Genomic DNA, 22,500 nt, shown 5'->3' on the forward strand with positions numbered 1-22,500 from the left:
TATACAGCTGTGTATATATATATATATATATATATATATATATATATATACATACATATATATATATATACACACACAATTTGCGTGAGTGGAATTTCAGCTCTAAGGATTATAAAAAGGCTTACTAAAATTTGTAAAAAGGCTTAGTAAAGTTTGTAAAAAGGCTTACTAAAATTTGTATAAAGGCTTACTAAAAATTATAAAAAGGCTTATTGCTGAAAATCATGATTGAAAATATCATCCCAGTTTTGGCCGACAGTTATATTGAAGCAATTTATTGAATCATTTGACCGCGTTGAAAACTTCCAGAGGATTGGTGGAGTTAATTAAAGTTTTCGGAAATGATATACTGAAGTGATAAGATTGTCTGGCTGTCTCTTGGTGTTTTTATCTTTGGATTCTCTTATAAAGTGTGCTATCACTTAAGGAACTCTTTGCCCTTATTTGTCTCGATTCTTCTCTTTTAATTTTTGACGCTTGTGTTTCTTTTAGTGCGTGTAAATAATGTACTATATATATATATATATATATATATATATGTATATATATATATATGTGTGTGTGTATATGTATATGTATATGTATATGTATATGTATATTCTTACGAAGCTGGTGTGACATGAAAGTAGATTATTTTATTCACGTGTTTCATATGTGTATTTGAGAGATGTATAGCCAGCTCCTAAGGTGGGTTCCACTCAGGTATGTTTAAGTAAATATACGTAAATTTCATAAGGACTGTCATCATTCATATAGTTGTATTTTCATTGAGTTCCGTATGTGTAGATATACGTTATTTTAAAGAATTTAATTTTTATTTCACATAGTTGTGTTACGAAGTCTTATGTAACCTTGGGAAAAGGTATGTATGACACACACGAGGTATAAACGCTAGGAATTGCATCATGTTTTCATGTGGTTGGAAGTTGCATGAAGGTTCTAGACTAAAATTACACCCCCTCTTTTTCACGGGAGGGGGTTGGCAGAGTTAGCCTGGAGTGTTGCCTCGGGTGACGAATGGAACCCTACTACAAACTGCCAAGTTAGGAACCTGACATTGTGAGAACCCACCCAGACCATGTGCACACATATCGAATGCATTGCTGGAATGAATTGGAAGTTTTTAGAGTGAATTAGGATGATATATGTAGGGCCTAGCTATGCCAGAGAGAGATCCAGCCTGACATTCCACAAGATCTGTGCTTCTTCTAATCCTCTCACTAGCATCTACTCAGCCATAGTGCTTCGACTCAAATGTGAATAGCATTTTCTCTCAAACGTGTATAGTGTATAGTGTTTGTTAATATATTTGGTAATTTTTGAGTTTGAAAGAAGTGAAGGAAATATGTGAGTACAGTTTATATTGTAAAATTAATTTGTTTGTGGCTGGCCCTGTGTGATTTAGTAAGACAGTGAAGTGCATTTATTCTTGCTAAACGGTTCGGTAACCTTATGTAAACCCTAAGAATCAGTTACATATGTGTAAGTGTAAATTTGATTTATTTTCGATAGTGTTAAAGTGTCAACTTTTTCATTAATTGTCAAAATTGAATATTTTCCTAAATTAATTTCTATTGAAACAATTGATTGTATAAGTCTAAGGTCTAGTTCAGATTCAAATTTCGAGTTATTTATTTTTGGTGTTAATGTTGAATTCTTATATTTATAGAATATATATTTTTTTAAAGTGTGTAGTATTCCGATCACCAATAATTAACTCAGTGACGCTCGTATCCCCTGACTTAGAACCAAAGTAAGAGATTGATTTAAGAATAGTTTCCGTTAAAAGTAATCTCCCATTTTTTTGTCTCCAGTGCAACGTAACGAGACATCTGGCAGTTGTGTATTATTCTCAGAGCTCGAAGATTTTTCTCTTGTGTATCAGATTATGTAATATATAGTAGTTGAGTTTGGGAGCTTGGTAACTTACGTAATTCGCTAGTCGTAATAATATATATATATATATATATATATATATGTATATATTATATATACATGTATATATACATATGTATTTATATATAAACATATATATACATATATATTTATGTATGTACATATATATATATATATATATATATATATGTATAATTTATATACATATATATAGTGTGTGCATATGTGTGAATATAAAAGTATATAGCCTACATACATACAGTGATATGACTTGTATAAGTATGAAATTTGCGTTTGAATGCATACACGAGTGTTTGATATCTCTCTCTCTCTCTCTCTCTCTCTCTCTCTCTCTCTCTCTCTCTGTCTTTATTCCTGTGCCACTTTCCACAGCTGGTGGCGCCATCTGCATGCAAAGCATTCGTGCAAATCCATGGAGTGGCCGCACAATTAGTATGGAAATTCAGTTCCAGGGACATATTGATGATCCAGTTAATTGAGACTTTGACGAACACTTGCCTCCAGCACAGAAGGGCTCAACAATTTTCAGATATTCGAGAAATGCAACTAACTATAGTTTAAAGTGATATTAGAATATTTCGAATGTTATTTTTATGGATGATATGTCCCAATACATATTGTTTTTGAGAATTAAGATTCGCTGCATGGGTTAGTATTATATATGTATATATATATATATATATATATATATATATATATATATATATATATATATACATTGTTATTATTATCTTTATTTAAAGCCAAACTACAACCCTGGTTGGAAAAACAGTATGCCATAAGTCCAATGGCTCAAGCAGGAACGTATCTCAGGAAAAAATTAAGATAATATAAAATGTTTTAAGAACAGTAATAAACGTATAAATAAATCTGTCTTGCGTCAACTATAAAACGAGACCTAATTCTACCTTTTCAACATAAATAATTTATATTTGCGGCAATTTCGAAATTCTGAAATTCTACCGATTCAACTGCGAGAATAGGAAGACCATTCCACAATATGTTCACAGCCGAAATAAAACTTGTAGAAGACTGTGTAGTGCTGAACCTTGTGCTGGAAAAGGCATGACATAGAATGAATTGCATGCATTCTATTACGTGTAGAAGGATGAAGTCTGGGAAGATCTGAATGTAAAGGATAGTTAGAATTACGAACAATCTATCGCAACATGAATAAGGAACTAACAAATCGGCGGGGCCAGAGATTATATAAAATTCATATCAGGAATACAGAATTTCATAAACCGCAAGTTATTGTCCAACAAATTAAGATGAGAGTCGGCAGAAAGGATATCAATATTCGAAACAAGGAAGAAGGAAAGAATTAAAAGTTTTCTTCAGAATAGATTGATTATTGAAAATCTTAGAAGCCAATATTTTGTACAACTGAAGAAGATACGGATCGAATATGTTTCTCAAAAGTAAATTTACAAGAGAATCACACCTAAAATTTCAAATGTGCTGTTTAAAGTTGACGAAACATTAGCAATACAATGATCTGGATGTTGAGGAGCCACTGTCTTTGACCTACTTACAATCGTATGTAGGGTTCAACTTCATGTGGCATAATGTGCTCCATGCACTAATTTAGCTAGGTTTCTATTAAAAGACTGCAACCCATATGTGTACATTCAGAACAAGGAATGTAAGCAAAAACAATAGCATCATCTCCATATGCGACGAGCTTGTTTTCTATGCCAAACCACATACCATGTGTGTATTGTAAGAAAAGTAATGGGCCAAGAGCACTACTTTAAGGATCTCCAGATATTACATTCCTATATTCACTATAATGCCAATCAACAACAACTCTGCAATTTAATACTTAAGAATGTAATAATGATGCTAAGAAAAGGCCCAACTATTGCTAACTGTTTGAGTTTGAAAACAAGGGCATCATGATTAACACTGTTGAAGGGAGCAAAAAAATCAAGGCCATTTATTTGAACTTCCTGACCACAATCAAGGGATATGTGTACAGAATTGGAAATTTTAAGGGGGGCATCACGCTCGCCAATGCCCTTGTGAAAGGCAAACTGCAAACTAGGGAACAGATTATTACCTTCAACATACCTATTTAGAAGTTTTGCAAAAAGTTGTTAAAAAACTTTAAATAATATGGAATTATAGTAGTAGACCGAAAGGATACAATCAGGATGGAGTAGCTGGAGGAAGTGTAGAGGGGTGCTGTGTGATCATAGGAGGCCAATAAAGCTAAAGAGGAAGATCTAACGCCAGGTTGTGAGACATGCAATTTTGTATTCGTCCAAAACATGAAGCACTAAGAGGAGAGATGAGAACAATATTGATTTAACCGAGATGAGGATGTTGATGTGACAATGTGGACTTACTAGAAAGGATAAAGTTGAGAACAAACATGTTAGAGGCACTCTCAAAATAGCGCACGCTTCGACCAAGGTGAGAGCAAGTAGACCGAGATGGTATGAACATATAAAGAGATGAGAGGAAGACCATCCAATAAGGAAGTTAACGGATATTGGACTACTAGATGGGAGAAGGTAAGGTAGACCAAAATTATGATGGAATTACTGTGTGAGGAGAGATATAAGGGAGTTTGGATTGAGCGAGGAAGATGCCCCCGACTGAAGGGAATGGAAGAATGTGTTGAAGAACCATTGTAGCAACCCCAAATAGCGAAAACTTTATAGAGGAAGAAGGTAATTGAGCTGTAATCACCATGGCTAAAACTATCACACACACAAATTTACAAGTGCAAAAAAAACCTCTTCTTACATACTTTCAAGAAATAATAAGACACCTTAGGAGCTATGAAATCAGTGGTCTTAATACAAGAGAAAGTAAAAGTACTATAAGCATCAAGATTCTTCAAGAGAGTTTTCATTTCACAGGACCAAAAAAGTAAACTAGGTAGTTTAGCCTTAAAAATAAAATAAAGATGGATTGAGAAAGATAGTTTGTCTGAGACCTAACTGCACAATAAACATCTGCCAATAGATCTTGCTGTAGCTGTAGTAACTTGGTTATAATTGCATAATATTCTCGTTTTCCTGAATATGAGAATAATATATCAGGTAATTAAACTATGCTCATGTTGATTAATGATAGAACTGTGTACAATTCCATTGATTTAATGTACTGGTTGGTGTATATAACATAGTAACCTTTTAAGGAGTGTGTATCAATGTTATTTGCTAGTTAACAAACGACCATGTTTTTTCTGGTCATGATGTTTTCTGATGAGTAATCTGCTGGCTCAAATTTTGAGTCAAACGACATTAAGAGCGATATCAGAGCGATGTAAGGCAACCAAGAGCAGTTGTGGTGTCCTTCGTGCAAACCTACAGGGCAGTACCCTGTCTCATTATCAGGAAACTCTACTTTTGATCTTGCTGTTGGTGTTAGTAGACGTCCTGTTTATCTCGCCCGACTTTTGAATTTTATTCCACTAGGAAGCTCGCCTCTTAGAAAAATTGGACAGTTGAGTTCTTTACCACCATGAACTAGATTGACCACCACGCTTCATGCCACAATGCTAATCTAAATCACAAATTTGTATTTGATAACAATTCTTTGTGTGTTAATTGTAGGGTAGTGAATTGTAACGTGACTGACAAATGTAAAGAATGGAGGAATTGGTCTCTCAGTAAGTGACAAGTGTATATATATTATGTGACTACTTTAGCTAAGAAAAGACATTTCAAGCAAAGTCATTGAGGGGGTTCAGTGGATTGACCAACATCAGGTAATCCTCTTAGACATACAGTAACTTTGTTAGGAGGTGGGTATGATCATATGTCAGTAATGCCTGAGGTGGTTAGCATGTCAGATGAGAAATGTGTTAGTTCCTTTTCCTGGTGAGATCTAGTATAACAGGTCTATCAACTCTAGAATTGACAGCTTAGCATCAGGTATTGAGAATTTAGCCTCTCAATTAGGCACTCTATAACATTTCATTTGAGCTCCCACGGTCCTGCTTTTTGTCCTCCTATTTCACCCCCAGCTGAAGGAAGGACTCATGCTGAACTGACCTTAAGGGGGTCTGGGTACGAGCCCACCCCAATGCAGAACATGTCTGTAATAAAGTTGTACTTTCATGTTAGCTCAGAGTCATGTGTTAAGGGAAGTGATTATGGAAGTCGTTCCTACCAGGCTAGAAAGGGGGTAATCAAGGTCGCAGCTGATTGCTCCTTCCAGTTTTCCTTGTGGGGAACAAACTCTTCAGGTGACCTCCAACTGCCCTCCTGAAGGAGACAAGGGTTTGTTAGGCAGGGTTGTGGGAGAGAGCAACATTCTCTAGCAATGGGGTGGAAGTTCAGTGAACGTTCTTGCTTCTCATTCCACTTTTTTCTTAGAATGGTCGAGTTGAAACCCAGATGTATGCTGCACTAGATGGGCCTCCACTCGTGGCTCCTTCATTGTGTTCTCATCCTCAGACTCCTTGAGTGAGGAGCTGATCGCAAGAGCCGTCTGCCAGGAAGTTTACTACAGATGTTGGGACGACCTCCAAGGGTTGGAGGAAGGCGGAGTTCCATTGTCAGCCCTTCAAAATATAATTGCCATCATCCTAAGCTTTTTTTGGAGTGAAAGTCGATCTTTACGATGCAGGAAACTGGAGAATTCCCTTAGTGTCTAGGTTTCTGGTGGACACTAAACAGACACAGAAACGAACCCAATTCTTTGATGGTCGACAGGAGAATCCCCCAGAAATGAGAGACAGGTGGTCAGCAAGAAATAAGCAAAGTATGCTGAAGGTGACAAGCCTAATATTCCGGCTTCTGAATGGACTAAAAGAGGATGGCTTACTTGCTTATAGGAAAGGATTCACTAGATCTGTCCGTCACCAGGAGCTATTAACTCCTCTTATGTGGAGATGACCAACCTCCAGAAGAAACGCAAATCATTGGTGTTGGTATGTCTGGAGGAATGCACAAAGTTCGAGATGTCGACGAGAACAGCTCAGAAGCACTTTAAAATAATGGGATGGTTTAGCGGTTCCCTGGCAGACGAGTCTTCTCTTGGAACTAGGAGTCTTGGAGCAGTACCCACTTCTTTATAATCAGTTGGCCAACTCCATAAACTTCTCTCAAGTTATGCATTCAAAAAGCATATCTGACTTCATGATGGAAGGATTTCTTTTATTCCTACGCCCCTCAGTCCGCATGTAATGTATAGGAAGTTTTATTTGGCGAAGTCAATAGCTCCATGGTAATTTCAATCTTCTACTCCCCACCACTGCCAATCTACATTAGGTATATCTACATTAGGTATATGATGTTGAATAGTTAATTGAATTACCTAAAATAGCTGTAATAATAGTTTTAAGGTAAATAAAATTTTAATATATGAAACAACGATGCATGATTTTATGCGCTTTCAATGGCAATGACTTGACATGAAATATAGAAATAACTTTGATAGCAGTCATATAGAATGAACAGTATTTGTTCGCAATGTTAATTATTGGTTCTCCTGAACAGTATTTGTTCGCAATGTTAATTATTGGTTCTCCTCACCCAGGTATTAGATTTTGTGAATGTTCTCGTATCCGAAATGATTACGTTTCCGGTCAAAATGGTTTCATAATCAAAAACCATTCCATAATTCTTTCACGTCGGCCTTCCGGTAATCAAGAGAAAATCATATCCGGGTGATATCAATAGTGTTTATGTTAAAACATGTTAGGCCGTTTGATTCTCTCTCTCTCTCTCTCTCTCTCTCTCTCTCTCTCTCTCTCTCTCTCTCGTGTATCGTTTAAGGTGGTTTCGGGATAGCAGATAACTCTTCCTTGGTCAGTAGTTTTATGAGTTTAAGCTGTAGTATTGCGTGTGAAATTAAATAGAGAGAGAGAGAGAGAGAGAGAGAGAGAGAGAGAGAGTAGAAAACAATTCCTCTCTGTTGCTTTGGGAATAGAATCCAACCAGACAGCAACACGCATGAAGCTTTCGTGTTTACCTGTAATTCAGGTAACAAATACATTCCCCTCTTTCAGCGTCACTTGGAGTGGTATAAGGCGACGCAGATCAATTTTGCAAAACGTCCATGTATGCGCTGTTAGCCTTTTATATCTTCTGTCTCCAAAGTAAGGTTTTTATCAAAGTGGCTCTTATTTAAATGGCCATAGCGGCTAGACTCACTCCTCGCTTCTGTTTTGAAATAAATAAAATCCAAGGGATTATCCTTCTATCTTTGGTTGACAAGTTGTTCAAAATCCCCTTGTGGAGAAGGATGGCTCGCGAGCTGATGAAGTGAGAAGGGGAAGAGATGATGCGAGTTTCGATGCTGAAACTAACGTTGTTGTTATTTGGATTTTTCATGAAGGGACAGTGAGGAAATAATGATTTGAAACTGGACCAGTATGAAGTCTCTCTCTCTCTCTCTCTCTCTCTCTCTCTCTCTCTCTCTCTCTCTCTCTCTCTCAATGTTTAAAAAATACTTTTTCACAATAGAGGTTAATCTACTTTTCTGCCACACCTTTCTGCCGCTAGAAGAACGAATTATCTATTATCATTATTGCCATAATTATTACTATTTTACGATAATATTTTTCTTGTGTTGGTTATTATTACTGTGGCTGCTCAATAGTAATTCATGATATATCATATATACAATTCACTCGACATTGCATCAAAATCCATAATTAACACTAGATTTACCTATTGTATTTCTCGTTGTTGCGAAAATGTGCAGATAACATCTAATGATAGATATCTGAAAGAGTTAAAGAGAAAGTACAGTACTCTTAAGTCTCACATGAGCCCTCCATCCCTGTTACATATGAGACCTACTGTTAAATATGTTCCTATAGCATTGTTTAGATAAATATATTAATTGTGAATTCCACTGTTTTATCCACGTCAGCAGCGATTAATAACTTATGAAACAGAAATTCATATGTAGGTGTGTATATATATATATATATATATATATATATATATATATATATATATGTATATATATATATATATATATACATATATACATACATACATACATATATACACACATACATATATATACATACATACACACACATACAATATACATAAGGATTAAGATAAGACGATGTCCAGGGTAGAAGAGAATTGAGAAAGCTTATACAAAACAGCGACCGGACATAGAGATGGGTGAAGGCTGCAGACAAAGATAGATTACATATGTATGCATATATATTATATCTGTTTATATATACATGCATTAGATGGTATATACATATATTATGAGAGAGAGAGAGAGAGAGAGAGAGAGAGAGAGAGAGAGAGAGAGAGAGAGAGAGATTTAGTTTAGTACTAAAGCACAGCGTTTAATGCTCTCGTAAAAAAACTTAATTATTTTATTATAATATTGTAGCTGAAAAGCCACTACAGGGACCACTTTAAAATAAAAAAAGAAAATTAAAAGGTTTTAGTAGTCCATATGAATATAATTAGGCTGAAATTAATTAAGCAATTAAATATATAATTAAATCTGGCGTTATTACAGCAGATAATGAATGGGATGGCTAGGCAATGGCTGCTGATGACATATCCTGTAGAGCAGTGGTTCCCAAACTTTTTTTCTGTCATTTCCCCCCTGCACCCAGTTCAACCATTCAGATTTCCCCCTTCATGCCCCTCCCAGCCCTCATGCCCACTCACCTGCCTCAGAAATGGGTATGATATTCCAATTCTCCCCTTGAAATCACGTCAGTGTGAAATTATATGATCATATCACAATTGAATGGCTAACAAATTGTCGCACGAACTATGTGGACATTTTTCGCTTGTTTTAGTTAGTAGGTAGTGTAATTATTCCCCCCCCCCCCCCCTGGAAGCTTCAAATTTCCCCCCAGGTTGGGAACCACTGCTGTAGAGTCTCCAGGGGAAGCGCATTGGTCTACAGTGTAGACCAGTACGCTTCCCCGTAACTACCCATTCCTAGATCACAAGTTGGCGAGGTTGCAGACACTACTAGAAACGATAAAGCTTGATCAGGTCTCGAAATCTCGTCTAACAGATACTACTGCTAGAGAGTTGTGGGGTCCTTTGACTGGCCTGACAGTATTACATTGGATGCTTCTCTCTGGTTACTGTTCATTTTCCCTTTGCCTACACATACACTGAATAGTCTGGCCTATTCTTTACATATTCTCCCCTGACCTCATACAGCTGGCAACACTAAGGTCACCAAACAATTCTTTTTCTGTCAAGGGGTTGACTACTGCACTGTGATTGTTCAGTGGCCACTTTCCTCTTGGTAAGTGTAGAAGAGACTCTTTAGCTATGGTAAGCAGCTCTTCTAGGAGAAGGACACTCCAAAATCAAACCATTGTTCTTTAGTCTTGGGTAGTGCCATAGCCTCTGTACCATGGTCTTCCACTCTCTTGGGTTAGTTCTCTTGCTTGAGGGTACACTTGGGCACACTATTCTCTTTTATATCTCTTACTCTTGTTTTCTTAAAATTTTTATAGTTTTTATAGAAAATATTTATTTGAATGTTACTGTTCTCAAAATATTTTGTTTTTCCTTGTTTCCTTTCCTCACTGGGCTATTTTCCTTGTGGAAACCCCTGGCCTTTAGCATCCTTCTTTTCCAACTAGGGTTGTAGCTTAGCAATTAATGATAATAATAATAATAATAATAATAATAATGATAAGCAATGAAATTTCCTATAGGATAGCACAACTTGCTTTATATTCTCCTAATCTAATTTCTTTCCTGCTTCCTTTCTTCAGTCTTGTTGTCCAACCTTTTCTAAAAATTATCTCATATGACTTAAAGATTTTTCTTTGAATCACTTCTGTGTTCGAGGGCCTTACAGGCCCTAGCTTCGAGGCCAAAGTCCATTATTCTTAAATCTAGTACTGATTTTGATCTAAAACTGGGCTTTGCTCGTAGGATTTATGACTGGTGTGATAGTGTCTATTGAAATTATATACATAAATAGTTATGAGCCATTTTAACCCATGTTTTTGTTAAGAAGTGATATGTATAATTTTTTGTTATTGGTTCTTGCAACTTATTGTCGTTTTTTTTATATATCCTTTCAAGGATGAAGCTAATGTATTTTTTTTTTTCATGTTATATTGCCATAGGTGCTATATATTTGAGGGAGAGAGAGAGAGGGGGGGGTGAGGGAGGGAGAGAGGGAGGGAACGGTTTCTTGAAGATAAGCAAGATTTCCTACCTTGTAATGCATTACGTGGTGTATACAAGTTTACTGATACTTTATTGTATTCACTTCGATTCTGATATATTTTGGTGGCTTTTTTAAGGTTTGATCATCCTTTCTGAGACTAAAAAAAGGTTACATGCAGTTGAGAGAGAGAGAGAGAGAGAGAGAGAGAGAGAGAGAGAGAGAGAGAGAGAGAGAGACTTAACGAAAAGTAGGGACTTCAACGTCTAGAAAGCAAGAGAGTGTGTGCAAGACAAATGAATGACCCAGTATGTATGCTGCATTTTGCATATGAATTCATGCTACTTTTGTGACACAAGGAGCTTTTCCACGCTTCAGCGGTTTGAGTTTGATTGTGGGAGTATTTTTTTTTTTTTTTTTTTGGTCCCTTCAACCATAATAAGAAAAGAATTTGTAATGAAATAAGAATATTTATATGCGTTTGGATAGTGAGGGAAAGGGAAAGTTTATCCATTATCAGATATTGTAACCAGAGATCTTTATATATAATTTTTTGGAAGATGTGACTTTCCATCTGTTATTTTCTGCGGTTTACAGTTTCTAGTCTTTGAATCAATATCACAACTTTTGAATTGTCTTTAGCTTTGTGTCGCTTCTGAAAATATTAACTTATGCATCATTTTTTTTCTTTAAAATTTGCAATGAGATTTTGAGGCCAAATCATGGACTCTCATCTGGTTCATATTATATGGAAATTTTTAGTTTTACAATTTTCGATTTGTCTTTTGTTTAATGCAGCCTCTTGAGAAATTTAATTTATGCTTCCATTTTATTTTATTTTTTTTTTAAATTAGCAATGAGATTTTGAGGGCAAATCATACTCTCATCGGGTTCAGCTTAGTGGCAAATTTCCTGTCTCAGTATTAGTATATCTTTTTAATAAAAATTCGAATACCAAAATTTTCTTCTTTGTAGTCAGAAACATTTTTTTGTAGTTTTACATTCAACTGTACAATGATTTTTTATTCCTTATGAATTATATTCAATTTCCAAATGGAGAATATTTTTTATTTTTTTTTTATTTTTTTTTCTCACAACTGAACTGGGTTTGGAGGTTTCTTGATCTTGGAGATTCAGAATAGAGTGTTTTCAGTGGTTAAATTAAAAAGAAAAAAGTTATTATTTTTTTGTTACATTTCTTATCACCTTTGATTTTTAAGGTATAGAATTCTCTCTTCAATATAAAGTTCTCAGGAACTTCCATTACCCTCAGAATTACATTTGCATGAATGTCCATCAGTCAAAATAAGTAGATTGGTTAAATATTTTAGTTTGCTACTTATTGAATATTCACACACAATCCAAACTACTCTTGTCTTTGCCTTTTTCGTCTTTTTAATATACCATTAAGTTTTTTTTTTTTACATTTCCCCCTATTCTCTCTTATGTTATTTTCTTCTCCTATATAGAGAAGGGGTCAAGCTTTGCAAGCCCTTTGCATTTTTTGTGTTTTTTTTTTTTTTTTACTTTCTCCCCTCTTCCTTTGTTAGTGTCTTGGTTAACATTCATCTCTCTCTCTCTCTCTCTCTCTCTCTCTCTCTCTCTCTCTCTCTCTCTCTCTCTCTCGCGTCATGTCCTTCACTCTTTATTCATGTTTTTCTTGCTACGTAATATTCTTTCTTCTGTGAACACTGATTATTCTTTCCACCCTAAATCATTATCGCCTGCGTCTTCTTCCCTCGGCCAGCCATGTATTGTTTTTTTCCTTATCTTATTAGTTTTTATCGCCTCCTTATCATCTCCTTCTCCCTATTCTCAATTGAAGTAATCCAGATTTCTTCTATCATCTTTCTTCAGACAGTTCGTCTCTCATTCATTTTCTATTTATTTTAATAGTCTTCCCATTTTTCTTGGTTACTTTCTTTCACTGTCTAGAGATGCAAATTTTTGCGCTTCCTTCGTCATTCGTGATTTATTTTCCTTTCCTCCTCCTTTGGACTTATATCATAATCAGTCTATTTCATTCCTTCCGTTCATGCTACTTTCTCTCTCTCTCTCTCTCTCTCTCTCTCTCTCTCTCTCTCTCTCTCTCTCTCTCTCTCTCTCTCTGTGTGTGTTGCGCCATGTCCTTCACCCTTTATTCATGTTTTTCTTGCTACGTAATATTTTTTCTTCTCTGAACACTGCTTATTCTTTCCACCCTAAATCATTATCGCCTGTATCTTCTTCCCTCGTTCAGCTATGTATTGTTTTTTTTCCCTTATCTAATTAGTTTCTTATCGCCTCTTTATCATCACTTTCTCCCTATTCTCTTTTCAGGTAGTTCCTAGTTCTTCTATTTCCTTTCCTCATACAAGTCGTCTCTTTCTTTGCCTATTTCCATTTTATTAGTCTAACCATTTTTCTTAGTAAACTTTCTTTCGTTGTCATGAGATGCGAATTCTTGCGCTTCCTTCGTCATTCGTGATTTATTTTCCGTTCTTCCTCTTTCGGGCATACATCATAATCAGTCTATTTCATTCCTTCCGTTCTTGCTACTTTTTTGTCATTAACTTTGCGAATTGCTCTCTCTCTCTCTCTCTCTCTCTCTCTCTCTCTCTCTCTCTCTCTCTCTCTCTCTCTCTCTCTCTCTCTGATTATATCATCCTTCACCCAATACACCTCTTCCCTTTCTTACCCCTTCCTTCCTCCACCTTCTCTACACCTCATAAAATGAATATGCAACTCTATCTCTCCATTAATCGAAATTGCCTCGGGAAGTGTACTGGTGAAAGGCCTCTTATTTTCCCCCTTAGATCTACCTAGGAAATGTCTTCTAAAGCAAGACCAGTAGCCCTTGGGTAGGGACCCCTTAAGTCTGGGGGTGTGGTTAGTGTCTTGTGTCGGTTGAGTGGTAATGGAAGTAGAGGTGAGTTAATAGGATTGGTGTGGGGATGCCAGGGGATACATTAGTTGGGTATAGGGGTAGTGGTTGAATGCCAGAACAGAAGGGGTGTGTTTGGTAGAAAGGGGGGCGTAGAGTAATACCCGTCAAGTGGTAGAGTAAGGGAGCAAAGGGTGTTTCTGGGATAAGTCACAAACTGTCCCCTGCCATTTAGCTAAGGTAAGCAGCTCTTCTAGGAGGACACTCCAAAATCAAACCTTTGTTCTCTAATCGTGGGTAATACCATAGCCTCTGTACTAAGGTCTTCCAATGACTTGGTTTAAAGATTGGCACGCTATTCTATCTTGTTTGTTTTCTTGTTATTTTGAAGGTTTTATCCATGTTATTTTAATATTTTTATAGTTTATATATGAAAGACTTATTTCAATGTTATTATTCTTCTTAAACTTCTTGTAGTTTTTCCTTTTTTCCTTTTCTCACTGGGATCTTTTCCCTGTTGGAGTCCTTGGGCTTATAGCATCCTGCTTTTCCAACTAAGGTTGTAGCTTAGCTAGTAATAATAATGATAATAATAATAATAATAATAATAATAATTCATGACTGGCCTTTAAACCTCTAAAGTGGGGATATGGCGGAATTGAAAAGGTACCAGTAAGGGTGGGTATGCATATGGGAACTAGAGATACCGATAGGAAAGGGTATGAAGAATAAAGGGAATGTGTTCTCTTCTTCTCGCTTAGAAAAAATGGAATTGCTAGCAAGGTCGTGGTTGGATAAGAGGATAAGGTTTTATAGTAAGAAAATAGGCGTTTAGTCTTGTTCCATTAAACGGATGAAAGTTTTTTCCTGTTTTTTTTTTTCTTACTAAGTAAATATTGATTTTGTTTCTTTTGTTCCAGCATAAAGGGGATTCGTAGTTTATTTTTTGTAAGTTTTTGTGATTTTTGTTATATATCATATTTGAAACACTTGAAGAGACGTAACTATTTTTAGCATTCAAAGTTAAGGTAGTTACCGAACATTTTTTTTTAGCTTTAGTATTTATAGTATAGGCAAGATTCCTCCATATATTATATAAGAGTATTTTTCGTATAATGAAACCAATGAGGACTTCACAATATAATCGCTCTGCAACGAGTCTTTATTTTTTTATTATAGTTTTTTCTTCAAATCTGAAGATCGTTGCAGTGAAAGTTTAATTGTAATCTAATCAAAGTCGTTGTTTACACAGATCTCCAGTTTTCTTCAGTGACGTCATCTTGGATATTTGAATGACTAGGATCGATAGCTGCTATCTGGGGTGTTTGTCAAAGGGCGGCCATCTTGAAATTCAATACCTTTTGTGATGCTGATAAACATCCCAATTTTTTCTTCCTGAAGAATTGTTTTCCAAAAATCAATTAGCATATGTTTTTTTTTTTTTTATTGAATATTAATATTTCATTAATTACATAAATGAAATTCTCTAATTTCCTGCGTTTCATTAAGTTATTTTTCCCTTGTCAATAATTTGTCCCCTTGTCATTAATAATATTTATAATAATAACAAAAGAATTTCTTTGAAGGTCGATTACTGTAAGTATTTGCAAATACTTCCGATAATAAAACGAAATTCTTGAAACTGGAATTTCACTTCCAATTGATTCTTCGTTTTCATAAACTTCATGACACGACATGGAGTCAGTGAAGGTACTTACTTACATGTTTATGCCGTTTAAATGTATAGTTTTAAATTCAAGGTTGTGGAAAACTTTGCCATTACATTCCTTCAGCCCTTTAACCTTGCCCCTTTTTATTAGAAAGCAGATTGACTATCACTTTAGGCAATAAGACCTTTAAAATGCTCATTTTGCCGGACACAGTTGATTTTGTAACTATTGAATAAATATTATATATATATATATATATATATATATAAATATATATATATATATATATATATATATATATATATATACAGTATATATAAAAATACACCTATATATATGTATATATATTTATATATATATATATATATATATATATATATATATATATATATATGTATATATATAATGTATATATATATATATATATATATATATATATATATATATATATATATAAAATAATTATCGTTAGTTGTTGCTAATCCACTGTAGGACAAAAGTCTGAGATATGACCTTCCATATGCGTCTATTTATGGTCTTTCTATAGCCCCCCTGACACTTGCACGCATTCGTGGCACGCACTGGCACGCATTGATGCGCGAATTCGCGTGAACGAGCCGTGAAAATGTCGTGAACAGTGCGAGAACTCGCGTGCCAGAGCGTACCAATGCGTGCCATGCAGGCCCAAAACTTTGAAATGTTTAAAGTTTGTGGCACGCATTGGCACGCTATAAATGGCCGTGAAATAGTCGTGAACGATGCGCCAACTGGAGTGAACTGGAGTGAACAGTGCGGGAACTGGCGTGCCAGAGCGTACCAATGCGTGCCATGCTTCCCCTTCCAAGCATCGTGCACGCCAGTTCACGCATCGTTCACTCCAGTTCCCGCACTGTTCACTCCAGTTCACGCCAGTTCCCGCATCGCAGCCTTCCCACTGACATTATCACGCATTGTACTCCCGCATTGTCTCGCACTGTTCACGCTAGTTCGCGCATCGTTCACTCCAGTTCCCGCATCGTTCACTCCAGTTCACGCCAGTTCCTGCATCGTTCACTCCAGTTCACGCCAGTTCCCGCCGGTTCACGCTAGTGCCCGCCTACTCATGCTAGTGCCCTCCTACTCCGCCAGTGGAGCTCTCGTGGGATTATCAGGGGGTGGAGCTCTCGTGTGATTAAGGGGATTAGGGGGTATATAAATTGAGGTCCGAGGACACTCCTAGCCATTCCAGAGTTCGCCAGCGAGGAGACAACATGCCTAAACTGAAGCAGCCAAAGGGAAGGGGGAGGAAAATGGACGTGATGGAGGAGACTGCAGATCGAGATTCTCCTCATTCATCATTTTCAAGTCTCGATATGGTCATCCCGGAGACACAGCAGTATACAAGCCAGAGCCAGGTATCCTGTGATGACGATTTAAAGAAGAAGCGGGTTCGGGTGTCTAAGAAGGACATCCCTGACTACCAGTGGACGGAAGAGACGGAGACTACGTTGGCCGACCTTGTCAAGGAGAACCCCATGCTCTTTGACAAGAAACACAAGGAGTGGATAAACAAGGTGTTGAAGGACAGCAGGTGGGCATATATAGGAAGCCAGCTGGAACCTCCTGCCACTGCTGCCCAGTGCAAAAAACGCTACGAAAACTTGAGGACGAGGGTTGGCAAAATTATGAAGAAGGAGAAGAAGAGTGGAGCTGGCCAAGCCCAAAGGAGTGGCCGTGATGACTTCATCATGGACACTTGGTCGTTCCTCATACAGCACATCGTCCGGGGAGAGACAGTCGCCAGTGAGGAGTTTCGTGGCTCCGAAGGAGGTGCCACGACAGCCAGCGAAGTCGACGATGACGTGAGGTCGACGGGGACTCGCAGCCAGGCATCTACCACCACCAGGAAGGACAAGGGGAAGGGGTCCTGCCGAACACTTGACACCTCTCACAGCGACACCTATGTGTCGGAGAAGGATTTCAGCAATATATTGAGGAATGTGAGTATTAATTTTTTTTGACATATGCTATCTGTTGCATTAAAATGCTGTACTAAATTGTTTCAATGTTTGTTACATATATACATATATATAATATATAATATATTTTTATAATATTTTTTATGTTTCAGCTTGTGTCGAAAGCTGATTCGTCAACCCCAACGTTTATGGGCCAGCACAAGATTGTGCACGATTTTTCGTGCCTGCTGGAAGGCTACATGCGTGCCATCCCAGTACACCGATGGCACGAATTCCAAATAGAGTGCCTCAATCTCACACAACGTTACAGGGACGAGACTCAGGTCTTGCAGCAGGCACAGCAACAATCCTCAGAGACCTGGGCAGGCCCACAGCAACAGCAACCTTTACAGCCCCCTGTGCATCCCCCTGTGCATCAGCAACCCCCTCAGCAACAGTCACCTTGGCAGCCCCCTCACCAGCAGTCAACTTGGCAGCCCCCTCACCAGCAGTCACCTTGGCAACCCCCTCACCAGCAGTCACCTTGGCAACCCCCTCACCAGCAGCAACCTTGTCAGTCCCCTCAACCAGGACCCTCGCATGCACAGCCAGAGCAGCAGCAGCAGCATCGTCCAGCCAGTCATAACTGGGTGCCGCAGTCAAGCCCTTCTTCCTTGCCCCGTACCACGGAGTGGCACCCAGGGATGCCAACTCCACTGTCATCCACCCCTGTCCAGGTGACCTCGCCATCAGTGCCAGTGTCGTCACCCACCCTTGTCCAGGCTCCTTCACCAGCACCTTCATTAACGTCGCTGTCGGCGGCATTCAAAAGTCCATTGACCTTCCCTGTCCTGACCCCGGGGACCATCGACAGCAGCCTTGATGAAGCCATGACACCCTCACCCCTCTACTCGTCCAAGGAGCTTGATACCCCACCAGTCAAGGACAAGGAAATTTAAATAGTGTAAAATATTTGTACATAATTGAAGTGTGATACTTGTATATATATGTTGTTTTAATGTAAATAAACTATTTATATATTTACAAACACTTTTCATCTATTTCCTTAAAATACAAAGAAAGAAACAGTAAAGTAAAAAATAATAAAAGTGAAGAAAAATAAACCCCCCAAAAAATTTATATTTGCTGTCTTAATGTGGAAAAAAAATGATATCTTATTTCAAACTATTTTTATCTTTATAATGAAGAGAAGCAAAAAGGAAACGAAAAAATTAATGAAAATGAAAGAAAAATAAAGCTAATATGTTTTTATATTTGCTGTCTTAATGTGAAAAAATAATGGAAAGTTGAGTATTATCTTTACTATGTATAAATGTAAGCTCTTGTCATTTTGAATGAAATCAAAAGTGATATTAACGTAAACAAGAGCTGTTGCCTACCGGAGGCATCCAGGATGCTATCGCTCGCTCTTATGGGTCATTTAGTTTGCTAGAGCGACGTTCCCAGTTTGTTTTGCTTTAATAATCTAGCTATTTAGCTCCGCATAAAATGCTTATATTGTTAGCTCGGGGATTTCGACACGATCGAGGTAACGATCCTGCCTTTGTTGACGTTTTGTCGCTATAGGCAAATTTTTTTAAGTTTGCAGTTTTTCATGTAAAAATGAAATGATGTCTTATTTCATGCACACACTTATTTTCATCTATTACCAATCAAGATGCACATTTGTTTTAAATAAAAATGTTATGAAAAATAAACCCAAGAAATTTTGAAGTTTGCTGTTTTCATGTAAAAATTAAATGATGTCTTAATTCATGCACACACTTATTTTCATCTATTACCAATCAAGATGCACATTTGTTTTAAATAAAAATGTTATGAAAAATAAACCCATGAAATTTTGAAGTTTGCTGTTTTCATGTAAAAATTAAATGTCTTAATTCATGCACACACTTATTTTCATCTATTACCAATCAAGATGCACATTTGTTTTAAATAAAAATGTAATGAAAAATAAACCCAAGAAATTTTGAAGTTTGCTGTTTGAATGTAAAAATAAAATGCTTTCTTAATAGTTGTACATATTTTATGTCTGCTATTTATATGTAAATCAAATGCTTTCTTATAGAAACTAAAATAAAGGGCCACAAAAAATACAAACGAAAAATATACGTTTCTTTTATTTACAAAATGGAACAACTATACAGCTCATGGAGGTACTACAATTTTTTCTTGCCAAGGGACAGCACCAGCAGGGGACATGTAGTAATGTGAAAGGTAGTCTCGCTGATCCTTTGCATCCTTCTGGATATGATGGCCGGGTAGAGTCATCAGCCCCTGCAGGTTTTGCTCATTCCTCCATGCACCAGGGATCAGAGCATGTGTGTCCGGATCTTCGTAGTCCACTTCTGACAAAGCACCTGGGTATTTGATGAGGACGAGGTTGTGCAGGACACAGGCACACATGGTGATCAGGTTGATGGTGCTGGGCTTCTGCTGCATAGTCGTCAAGAAGCAACGGAACCTTTGACTTAAAATTCCAAAGGAATTCTCAACGACACGTCGGGCACGAGACAACCTGTAGCTATATATGCGTTCTCGTAGGACTTGTGACCGATGGGAGAATGGTTTCATCATCCAGGTTCGTAGAGCAAAGGCGTCATCCCCAACGAAGTGATAGGGCACTGGGTGGTCATCATTAGGGAGTGGTTCTGGTTGAGGCACTCCAGCTATGTTGTCTTCTACAGCATCATGCAGAGAACAGTTGCTCCATGTTCCTCCATCCGACGCACCACCCTCTGCCCCAACATCCACATAGAGGAACCTGTAGGAAGCATCTGCGACTGCCATCAGTACAATGCTGTGGAAGCCCTTGTAGTTGTAGTAGTAAGAGCCAGCATTGGGTGGCTTCCTTATGGCAATGTGCTTTCCGTCCACAGCCCCCAGACAGTTGTGGTAATTCCATCTGGAGCTGAATCTGGCAGCAACTTCCTTCCAGGCCTCTTCAGTTTTGGGGCAACGCAGCACTTCGTCCTTGTAGGCAGCGAGGATGGCTTTACACACCTCTGGTATTAACTTGCTGATGGTACTTGCTTCAACCCTGAAGCTGTACTGTAGACTTTGATAGGAATTTCCAGTGGCTAAAAAGCGGAGGGTAACAGCAAGCTTGAGTCCAACTTGAAGCGGTTCCCTCATGAAGGTAGACTGCTTCAGGAGGTGCGGGGTTAACTTCTCAACCATCTCTTGAAACAGGTCAGGTGTGATTCTGAGGTAATTTTTGTAGCCCTTTGGATCTTCCTTGTGGAGTTCAGTCAATAGACTGTCATAGTGTCCAAACAGTGCCTTCTGGTTAACCATTCCCTGACCCACACTTTCCTTTGTATCTTTCTTCGAGGTAGGGTGGGCTTTTGTTTCTCTTTTTCCTTTGCCAGCCTTTTCTGATGCAGTCCAACAAATGCTACAGCAGCTGCTAGGTATAGGTATCTTCTTCTCAATGCAATGGTGTCTCTGACAGTAAGCATGTTGTCTCGTCTGAAGCCAATCCAAGAATGTCCTCGGGTTGGAGAAGCCCCGTTTTTATATGGAGTGGCCAATTCGTGAACTGGCGTGAACTGGCGTGAACGATGCGGAAACGATGCGGAATGATGAGTGAACTCGCGTGAACGATGCGCGAACTACGCGTGCCAATTCGTGCCATCGCGTGAACGTCGCGTGAACGTCGCGTGAACGATGCGCGAACTGGAGTGAACTGGTCGTGAACAGTGCGCGAAAAACACCAGTGCGTGCCAAAAAGTGGCACGCACTGGCGCGCATCAATGCGTGCCAGTGCGTGGCAAAAATGCGCGCAAGTGTCAGGGGGGCTTAAGCCAGTCTATACCTGCAAATTTTCTTTGCTAGTGAACCCATCATCTTATATGCCTTCCCCTGCTTAAGTTATTCTTAATGTCCATCTATTATCTGTCATTCTCATTATATGTCCTGCCCATGTACATTTCTTGCTTACATTTTTTTAGAATATCCCCTAGTTTGCTATCTTATCCATGCTGATCTTTTTCAGTATGTCAGTGTTATTCCAATCATTATTCTTTCACTAGCTCTTTAGTTGTAACTAGCTTATATTCTAAGGCTTTTGTAAGGCTTCAAGTTTCTGATGCATAAGGTAATACCAGTAGGACAATTTGATGAAAATACTTTACTGCTTAGCGAACATGTCATTCTTTATTTCATAATCTCATTTTGTGTAACAAAAGCTCTTCCTGTGTGTTTGTGTGTATATATATATATATATATATAATATATATATATATATATATATATATATATACATGTATATATGAATATATATATATATATATATATATATATATATATATATATGCATATATATGAATATATATACATATATATATATATATATATATATATATATATATTATATACAGTATATACATATATATATATATATATATATATATATATATATATATATATATATATATATATTTATATATATATATATATACACATATACTGTATACACACACACACACATATATATATATATATATATATAATATATATATATATATATATATATATATATATATATATATATTCTGTTCAAAATGTCTTCATGTCTTCTATAAGACTCATAAAGAATAAGAGAAACTTGAAAGTTATATACAAGAACTCACACCCCCTCCGTAACCCATAGAGAGAGAGAGAGAGAGAGAGAGAGAGAGAGAGAGAGAGAGAGAGAGAGAGAGAGAGAGAGAGAGCAAACATAACTTGTACATCAGAATTTTCCTTGATTTCATGATAGGAGTTATTCCATATTATAGTTGGGCCACCTCCAATCTTTTTATGGGTTAAACCTTACAGATGTCTATAGAAGTAAGTCAGTCAAGTTTGTATAATCCATAACTAATATTTGTATTTTCAAACATAATCCAATGAAGCTGTACTCAGTATGTCATTCCTTTCTAGTATGCAATGAGAATCGTTCACGATGAAGACATTAAAAATTCTACAATAAATGGTAAATGTAGTAACTCACAAG

General features: G+C 37.3%; 2 protein-coding genes across 5 annotated transcripts in view; both read left to right on the plus strand.

The window, feature by feature from the left end:
• LOC137641481 (Kv channel-interacting protein 4-like) overlaps nt 1–22,500 on the plus strand; it is an 852,695-nt gene that overhangs the window by 213,722 nt on the left and 616,473 nt on the right. The gene's annotated exons all lie outside the window — the stretch shown is intronic.
• Nucleotides 16,136–22,500, plus strand: part of LOC137640397 (uncharacterized) — a 12,385-nt gene continuing 6,020 nt past the window's right edge. Inside the window, exons 1-2 of the mRNA XM_068372961.1 lie at nt 16,136–17,522; nt 17,654–18,027. Of these exons, the coding sequence (XP_068229062.1) occupies nt 16,794–17,522; nt 17,654–18,027 (1,103 nt within the window). The 5' untranslated portion in view covers nt 16,136–16,793. The remainder of the gene's footprint in view (nt 17,523–17,653; nt 18,028–22,500) is intronic.

The sequence above is a fragment of the Palaemon carinicauda genome, chromosome 5 (assembly GCF_036898095.1).
Source record: "Palaemon carinicauda isolate YSFRI2023 chromosome 5, ASM3689809v2, whole genome shotgun sequence".
Lineage (NCBI taxonomy): Eukaryota > Metazoa > Arthropoda > Malacostraca > Decapoda > Palaemonidae > Palaemon > Palaemon carinicauda.